Genomic DNA, 10,000 nt, shown 5'->3' with positions numbered 1-10,000 from the left:
GACACTTCCACCACGTAACTGATAAAGAAGAAGAAGAAGAAGAAGAAGAAGAAGAAGAAAGAGAAAAAAAACTGTCTCGTTGGAATTCGCAGACACAGACGCGTTCGAAGCAAAACAGTACATCCTCTATTATCGTGCATAATTAGATTGTAGAATGATAATAGTGATAATTGGTACCGAGTACAACGCAGGACAGACTCAAACCGAGCCACGCCATTCCTGAGGGGAAGGCTGGATCAGTAGCAACTCGAGGAGGTGTCATGGCGAGGTGTCATGGCGTCTGATGCAATCTTTTGGGGAAAAAAAAGAGGCCACTGGGTTTATTTCGATGACGTCACAAAAGTTACGGTTGCTTTGTGAATATGATGATCATTTTGGGCTTTTGAATTTTCAAAAAAAAAGATGGAAAATAATGGTCTTAATAGTTATATTTTCACTGAACAATCATTAAAAACAGACGCCATGACACCTCGAGTTACTACTGATCCCCCCCCCTCCCCCCCCCAGAGTACGACCTCCCCGTTCGGAGCCTCACTCGCGCGGTTTCATTCGAATCCGTGCGAAAATGGCTTCGCTTCAGCTGAGAATCGACCTTCCCGTCGGACTCGCTGGTCGTAGTAATTGGATATGCGTCAACAATTTAATTGCCGGATGATAACGACTCGCATCTCTATTGGTAACCTGTCATTTATGCGGTGAAGTGAGAGATTCCGGGGCGGGAGGTCATTATTACGTATGGTAATAATGGCTAGGGCAATTAGCGAAGCGTGATTATATGTATTAGGAAGGACGGGGTGGGAGGGGGGGGTAAGGGGGAAGGGTGAAGGGGGGGAGGGGATCATCACCGTCATTTGAGGTTGATGATAATTATCGTTCATCTTTCATACAAACCATATGCATATCTATAGTTTTTTTTTTTTTTTTTTTTTTTTTTATCATCTTTAAGATTTATTTCCATTCGCTATAACGTCGATTTTATATTGGATTGATTTTGCACGTGATGAGGAAGGTCGTCTGAATGAAGCTTTAAGTAAATCATTTTAGTTCATTATAGTTCCAGACAAGAGTCATAATGCTGTAAATCCTGGGATTAACTGATAGAGGAATGACAGTGATAAGATAATAATAATGATAGTGATAATAATGATAATGTTGATGATAATGAAAACCTATGATATTAGTGATGATAATAATGATAATATCTAGATAAGAGTCATAATGCTATTATAGATATGACAGGAATTATGACGATGATGGCTTTGATATGATAATGGTAATGATAGTGATGATAATGATGATGGTAATGACAAATCATGATATTAATGATGGCAATAATGATAATGATATACGACTACTGTTAATAATGATAATGATGTACTACTGCTGTTAATATAATGATTATAGAATACTAACAATGATAAAAGTAATAATATAATAATGATGATGATAATGATAGTATTGATAATAATAATGGAATGATCATAATGATAATTATAAAAATGTTGTTGATGATGATAAAATTAAAAGCCATATTAATTATAGTAATGATAATGATAATAATAGTGTTGATAATCGTAATCACAACGACAACGAGAAATAATGAACACTTGAAATGGAGAAAGAGGTTTACAACTCTACCTTTCCTTCTACGGTTACACTTCCCTTCAGGATAATCAATGATTGAAATTCTATATTTCACACAAACACACACACGCATACACATACACATACACATATACATATATGTATATTTGTATATAAAAACATAAGTGTAAATATATATATATATATATATATATATGTATATATATATATGTATGTATATATATATATATATATATATATATATATATATATATATATATATATATATATATATGTATGTATGTATGTATGTATGTATGTATGTATGTATGTATGTATGTATGTATATGCATATATATATATATATATATAGATAGATAGATAGATAGATAGATAGATAGATAGATAGATAGATAGATAGATAGATAGATAGATAGATAGATAGATAGATAGATAGATAGATAGATAGATAGATAGATAGATAGATAAATAGATAAAGATAGAGTGATAGATATGTATCGATAGATACATGAAGCTGTTACTAAGAGTACCGCCAAGGATATCAATCACCAAAAGGCGCAGTTGGCTAATTACTTTGACATTAATAACGGCTGTAAATGATATTAGTAATTAGTTAGATGACCCACCTGCTCACGTCGGCCGATTCTGACCTGTGACAACAAACATTAAATTCTAGAAGCTTCAGTGTGATTTGTGAGATGTCTTTCACTGTGTAATGGTAATATGTCTTCGGATAAGTATTTTGTGTTTGGTATAATCTTTATGAGGCGTCTGTTTCTTGATTGATTATCAATTATGAATTGTCAATTAGCCGTTAATTTTTATCAGAGTTATAGGCCTACATGATATCTTCCCCCTAGTTGCTATCATGATAACGAAGCCTAAAAAATTAACAATATTCACTTCACAAAATACAACATGATCGAATGCAGATTCCATAAAAAAGAAACAAACTCTAGGATCCTTTATAAGAAGTTAAGAAAAGATTGAATAACAGTGAAAACGTTTTCTTTTGTTTACGTTCCATTCGAAATACGTTTATTCCCAAACGTTCATGTAGATATATTTCCCAGCGCTGGATATATGTTGTGTAAATTGAAAAGGCAATAGAACACCCACTGGCTTTGCCTTTCAAAAGATCCAGATTTTTTTTTCGGACTGTAATTGAATTCATATCAGTGAGTGTAATATCAAAGCTTATTAGTTTTACGTTTATTAATGGGTCGCCGCGTTTTATTATATGACGTATTCAATTGTAATAGTATAAGGGTCGAGATATTCATGTTGTCTATGGTATTTTAACATTGACATTAAATATCATCAAGAGATATTTGGCAATATGATTATGCACGCTGTGAATTTGATATTGTTGTAACATAATACAGCGTGATGATTATTACGTTTTGGTGTCATTAGGTTAGATTACAACACAGGAACGAGTTTATACTAATTAATAGACTTCAATGCTGATGGTAAAATAATTAAAGATTCTTTTTGAAAAGCGGCTATCAGTATTTAAAATTTCGCGCCCGATGGAACTCACAAACTGTCCTTTGTCGCCATTGGTTGAATCAGTTCCGCCATGATTAAAAAGTAACCAATCAGATGCGAAGATTTAGATGTAAACAAACACAGCTGATCAGGAAATTAGGGCAACGCACGTGTGAGTAAGCTTTCATTTATAATTTTATAAAAACATATTTACACGACGATGCTTGTAATTCATGTTTTGAATCAGAAATTAGATCAACAACCGACAAATGTACCGAACAATAACAATTCATCTTTAAAGAAATGGAGTATTTAACACTCAAAACAAAAGTGTAAAGACATCGATTTGATAGATAAATAGATAATCAGTTATTTAAGAGATAAGCTGAAGAGAATAGCAACGGAAAGAATAGAAAAAGATGCATAAGATAAAGAAGATGGATTTAAATGGATAGGAAATAAAGGTACTGATGTAAATAATGATAATAATGATAATGGCGATAAGAATGATACTGTATATGGCTGCAATGAAAATGATAAAATTGTGGATATAGTGGTTATATGTTGTCCTTCATTTCCTTTATTTATTTATCATTTTATTTATGATTCTATATTGTTTAATTGGCGAGCGTGAAGCAGGATTTTTCACTGATATCAGTTGATCAGGTTAAGCAAGACCGGAAGTTACAGTTAGATATTAGGATATTTTGTTTCGAATAAGGTTGATATTATACATGAGGCTAAATCTGAACTTTCCTTCACTAATTTCTTCATGTAAATAAGAAAAAAATATAAAAATAAAATGTCCTGTTTATATATCTATCTATCAATCCTTCTGTATATCTATCAACCTATATATCGATGCGTGCGCGCACGCGCACGCACCTACACACACACACACACACACACACACACACACACACACACACACACACACACACACACACACACACACACACACACACACACACACACACACACACACAAATCCCTTTGCTTTTCGTATTGCAAAAACCTCTCCAAAGTAAAAAGTGACATACAAAGACTTAGATCTCAATGCACTTGACTGAATAACACGATGCTGGGTGTCAATTACCAAAGATAAGTTCTATTTTATAGCACGGGTGAATGGACTTTGACTAGGTTGACACCTTTAACTTTTTTTCTCCGTATGTGGGCATATGTTTACATATCAACTGAAATGTTTTGTTCTTTTATTATTGTCATTATTATTTACTTTGTTTTTTTTTTGAAGGCTAAATCTACTGCGAGCTGTTAATGGCATATATATATATATATATATATATATATATATATATATATATATATATATATATATATATATATATATATAGAGAGAGAGAGAGAGAGAGAGAGAGAGAGAGAGAGAGAGAGAGAGAGAGAGAGAGAGAGAGAACGAGAGAGAAAAACATATTGAGGGGGAGACACACATCATAGGTTAAGTGTGTGTGGGTCTATATAATACACACACACACACACACACACACACACAAAGATTCACACACTTATATATATGTGCACATAAATACACACATACACACATACAGCTATCTATCTGTCTATTGATTTATCTATTTTTGTCTTTGCAGCTGGGTGATGTATCCATGTGGGATAGTCACACCGTCTCAGCCTGGGCAGTTTAAATAACTAATATAAGAAAAGTAAATCTGCGTTCGAGGAACCTTATCGCCTGGAGAAACGTAGGACTGTCAGCGTTTATGGTTCGTATTTGCGTGTGAAACCGAAGACATGTTCCCTTCCAAGACGCCCGTCCTCTCGCCCAAGACCAAATACCGCCTCTACAGCAACCACGAGAAGAAAGTGGGCGGGGGGCTGGCTGGCGATGTGTACCTCACCAAATTCGAAGGCGCGGAAGTCGTCATCAAGGAGTTCAAGAACCACGCCGCCTTCGCCAGCCACGAGGCCGAGCAGGAGGCGCTGGAGGCACTCGAAGGCGTCGACGGAGTGCCCAGGATCCTCGGCGTGAGCTACGACCAGCCTCTGATCCTGATGATGAGCTTCTGCGGGGAGAAGACCCTGAAGGATGTGATCGGCGGCCCGAAGCTCCCCGACGTCGTCTACCTCTCCCTCCTGCGGTCCCTGGCGACGACCCTCTCGGATATCCACGCCCAGAACTACGTCCACAACGACCTGAAGCCGGACAACATCCTCGTCGACCGAGACCCGCCCGACGAAGGAGCCCGCGCCTGCATCATCGACTTCGGCCTCGCGCGACCGGCGGGCGAGATCCTCATCACGAACGCCATCCGCTTCGGCTTCCACAGGTGCTTCTCCTGGATGCCGCCCGAGAACTTCCATCTGCGGCCGTGCACAGCTGCCGGCGACCTGTGGTCCCTCGGCTACGTCGTCGGGGAAGTGCTCGCGAAGGTCCAGTGGGATAAATACCCGAAATGCTTGGACGCGGTCGTGGCCCAGTGCATGGAGGTGGACCCCGGCCGACGCATGGCCATCGCTGAGGTCATTGGTCGCATCGACGACGCTCTTGGCACTATGTATGTAGATTAAGATTCCGTTTTTATTTTCTTCATTAAGGTTGATCCGGAAAAGGCTTATGGTTCACATTCCTTTCTATTTATTTCTGTTTCGTGTTAAAAATATAAGTTTTGTTGCACAAATTTTGCATCGATTGTACTTTATGTACCTCGGTATCTGAAGGCTCTCATCTTATGTCATGATCATATGAATAAATAAATACATTTGGAACGTTGATTATTTAATTCCAACAAGAGGAGGCAGCCTGAGGTGATGGGGGGGGGGGGGGCATTTCATCATACGAAATTGATTACCTTTAGCAACAGAGTGCGTTTGATAAAGTACAAATTATTACAACGTCAAATAACTTTATCACACGGGGCGGTGTAGATACAGCGGCTGAACTAAACGATGGCTAATTGGTTAATACAGATCCCTTTGTTATTCTCTCGCGCCTTTGATGGCAACACTCTGCAATAAACTCAGGGCCGAGTGCTCGAATTTAGTCTTTTTACTACAGCCGGGGTTATTTTCAGCGAGTCCGGATATCAAACTTACGTAAAGGATTATACTCTGTTAGTCGGTTATATTTTTGTTCACATGCGTTTAGGACACACGTTCTATATTTTATTTTATTTATTTTTGGACTGTGAATATGAATTAATATTTTCGCTCTAGTACCTCTGACAATGGGGTCTTCGGTGATTCGTCCTTGATAATAACCGTGTTAGTATGAATCTGTAATAAAAATGTCAATAATAGCGATACTGATAATATTAATGATAAATGAGGAATAGTTACAAACATGATAATAGGAGAAATAGTCAGGGTAGGAGGCTGCCATTTCCTCTCCAATGATCCTGCTTTATTTGCCAAAGGGTTTCTCGTCAGGCGTTGAACACGAAACGAGAGGGACAGTTGTGCGTGTTGTTGTCCAGGACACCGACACATATACACAATTCGTATATTTCCTGTTGTTGGAAGGTAATTTGGTTGGATACAGCATACAAGACTATTGTAGTTGTATTTTAGTTAATTATTATCACCACGAATATTGTAGTTGTATTTTCAATAATTATCATCACCGGTCTAGTAGTTATTGAATAGGAATGTCAGCAAGGCGTCGATCTTCAATCAGCTGATCTAACCCTTTCTTCTCTCTTCGTGATCTTCGTCTACACGCGTCATCAACCTCTCTTTGCTATCCTTCTTTCTTCACGTTTTCCTTCGTCCCTTCCGAAAGCACATTTATTTTTCTCGCGTCATTATTACTTCCTTCGTCCCTTTCGAATCTTTTTTTTCCTTCTTTCTCCACGTTTTCCTTCGTCTCTTCCGAAAGCACATTTATTTTTCTCGCGTCATTATTACTTACTTCGTCCCTTTGTTTTTTTTTTCTTCTTCTACATCCTTCTTTCTCCACGTTTTCCTTTGTCCCTTTCGTTTTTTTCTTCTTCTTCATCCTTCTTTCTCCACGTTTTCCTTCGTCCCTTTCGAAAGCACATCTATTTTTCTCGTGTCATTATTACTTACTTCGTCCCTTTCGTTTTTTCTTCTTCATCCTTCTTTCTCCACGTTTTCCTTCGTCCCTTTCGAAAGCAATTTTTCTCGTGTCATTATTACTTACTTCGTCCCTTTCGTTTTTTTTGCTTCTTCTTCATCCTTCTTTCTCCACGTTTTCCTTCGTCCCTTCCGAAAGCACATTTATCATTCTCGTGTCTTTATTACTTCCTTCGTCCCTTTCGTTTTTTTCTTCTTCTTCATCCTTCTTTCTCCACGTTTTCCTTCGTCCCTTCCGAAAGCACATTTATTTTTCTCGTGTCATTATTACTTACTTCGTCCCTTTCGTTTTTTCTTCTTCTTCATCCTTCTTTCTCCACGTTTTCCTTCGTCCCTTCCGAAAGCACATTTATTTTTCTCGTGTCATTATTAATTACTTACTTCGTCCCTTTCGTTTTTTTCTTCTTCTTCTTCATCCTTCTTTCTCCACGTTTTCCTTCGTCCCTTCCGAAAGCACATTTATTTTTCTCGTGTCATTATTACTTACTTCGTCCCTTTCGTTTTTTCTTCTTCTTCTTCATCCTTCTTTCTCCACGTTTTCCTTCGTCCCTTCCGAAAGCACATTTATTTTTCTCGTGTCATTATTACTTACTTCGTCCCTTTCGTTTTTTTTTTTCTTCTTCATCCTTCTTTCTCCACGTTTTCCTTCGTCCCTTCCGAAAGCACATTTATTTTTCTTGTGTCATTATTACTTACTTCGTCCCTTTCGAATCGTTTTTTTTCTTTCTTTCTCCACGTTTTCCTTCGTCCCTTCCGAAAGCACATCTATTTTTCTCGTCATTATTACTTCCTTCGTCCCTTTCGAATCCATTTTTTATTTTTATTTTTTTTTATTTACTTATTTATTTTTTTTTTTACCTGCAATTCTAACTCCGCTTCCCACGACGACTCGAGATGCCTTCGTGTTTTTTGTTCCCTTGCCCGTGTCCGTCCTTCGCAACTCGTCTCTCTTCGTGGATCGGACTTTGGAGGGGGGGACGGGACGGAGGAGCGGTGTTATATTTTTTTTCCGGGTCTCTCTTTCCTTTCGTTTGGTTTTCTTTCACTTTCTCTCTTCCTCTTGCTTACACTTACTGTGTCTCCGTTTCTGTCTATCGGTTAGTTTTTGTTTGTTTCTGTCTCCTTTCTCTCTCTCCCTCTGTCTCGGTTTCTGTCTCTCTCTCTCTCTCTCTCTCTCTCTCTTCTCTCTCTCTCTCTCTCTCTCTCTCTCTCTCTCTCTCTCTCTCTCTCTCTCTCTCTCTCTCTCTCTCTCTCTCTCTCTCTCTTTCTTTCTCTCGCTCTCTCTCTTTCTCTTTTGTCTCTCTCCCTCCCTCCCTCCTTCCCCCCCCCCTTCTCTCTCTCTCTCTCTCTCTCTCTCTCTCTCTCTCTCTCTCTCTCTCTCTCTCTCTCTCTCTCTCTCTCTCTCTCTCTCTCTCTCTCTCTCTCTCTCTCTCTCTCTCCTTCCTCGACATCACCTCTCTTCCAGACACCACCCATTCTCTCACTCTTTCTCCTAAGTCCACTTGAAAAAAAAGAAAAACAGAAAAAAAAATGAATAGAAATCTTTAGAATTGACGAAGGCTTCGGGTGTGTTGGAAAAAATGTTCGACTGACCTTTCGAACCATTTTTTTTTTTTTTTTTTTTTTTTTTTTTTTTTGGGGGGGGGGGGTTCGTTCCGTAGTCTCTCGTCCCTTCCGAAGCATTTTTTTCTTTTTTTTTGGTTCGTTCTGTAGTCTTTCGTCCCTTTCGAAGCATTTTTTTTTCTTTTTTTTTGGGTTCGTTCCGTAGTCTTTCGTCCGAACCTGTTGATCTCCTTTGGTCCGCGACGATGAATTTTCTAAGCGAACAGGGAATCGTTTTCTAAAATTTTGTGGTTTTCGGATTTTCTGTAAAAAAAAAAAAACGGGATCTTGGTTGGTTTCTCATTGTCAGTGCTCTGGACCAGGTTGGTATTTGTTTTTTTAATGTTTGTTAGCGTAATATGGGCAAAATATTCGTCCTAATTAGAAGTTTAATGTAATCTAATTGGAAAATTAATGTAGGCCTACAACGTTCTTATCTGCCATTTTATATCACGCTAGAGAATTTTTTTTGCTATTCAATGTTGCTTTTGTTCATTTCAGAAGTATGAGATATACTCCTGACAGTGAAGTTCGTGAATTAATCAAAAGATACCAACAAGCTCAGAAATAATTAATATCTTAATATCCTTAACCTTGACTTCCTTGCTCACTGTTCCCCTATCCCTCCCCTCCCCCTGCTTCCCATCCCCCTCCCCCTCCACGTGCCATCCCGTCCCCTCCCCCTCCCCTACCCCTCTCCCACCCCTCCCCCCATCCCTCTCCCATTCCCTGTCCACCTGCTCCCCTCCCCCTCCCCCACCCCTCTCCCCTTTCCCCTCCACCTGCCCCTTCCCCACCCCACCCCCACCCCTCTCCCATTCCCTGTCCACCTGCTCCCCTCCCCCTCCCCCCACCCCTCTCCCATTCCCTGTCCACCTGCTCCCCTCCCCCTCCCCCCACCCCTCTCCCATTCCCTGTCCACCTGCCATCCCGTCCCCTCCCCCTCCCCCACCCTCCCCTCCCCCTCCCCCACCCCTCTCCCATTCCCTGTCCACCTGCTACCTTCCCCCTCCCCCACCCCTCTCCCATTCCCTGTCAACCTGCTCCCCTCCCCCTCCCCCACCCCTCTCCCATTCCCTGTCCACCTGATCCCCTTCCCCTCCCCCACCCCCCTCCCATTCCCTGTCCACCTGCTCCCCTCCCCCCTCCCCCCACCCCTCTCCCATTCCCTGTCCACCTGCTCCCCTCCCCCTCCCCCCACCCCTCTCCCATTCCCTGTCCACCTGCCATC

At 40.0% G+C, this 10,000-nt stretch overlaps 1 protein-coding gene across 1 annotated transcript; it reads left to right on the top strand.

The window, feature by feature from the left end:
* The first annotated feature begins 4,866 nt into the window (after nt 1-4,866).
* Nucleotides 4,867-9,340, top strand: LOC113826623 (probable serine/threonine-protein kinase DDB_G0284251). The gene is made up of 2 exons (XM_070119525.1): nt 4,867-5,630; nt 9,271-9,340. The coding sequence occupies exons 1-2, from the start codon at nt 4,867-4,869 to the stop codon at nt 9,338-9,340; spliced, it is 834 nt and encodes a 277-aa protein (XP_069975626.1).
* Nucleotides 9,341-10,000: the final 660 nt, after the last annotated feature.

The sequence above is a fragment of the Penaeus vannamei genome, unplaced genomic scaffold, assembly GCF_042767895.1.
Source record: "Penaeus vannamei isolate JL-2024 unplaced genomic scaffold, ASM4276789v1 unanchor302, whole genome shotgun sequence".
In the NCBI taxonomy this organism is placed as follows: domain Eukaryota; kingdom Metazoa; phylum Arthropoda; class Malacostraca; order Decapoda; family Penaeidae; genus Penaeus; species Penaeus vannamei.
Note: the sequence above shows the minus strand (reverse complement) of the source record. Positions and strands in the feature narration are given on the sequence as shown.

Coding starts and splice junctions, on each gene's coding strand:
- LOC113826623 (XM_070119525.1), top strand. CDS start 4,867: ATGTTCCCTTCCAAGACGCCCGTCCTCTCGCCCAAGACCAAATACCGC. Junction 5,631..9,270: donor GACGACGCTCTTGGCACTAT/GTATGTAGATTA, acceptor TGTTCATTTCAG/AAGTATGAGATATACTCCTG.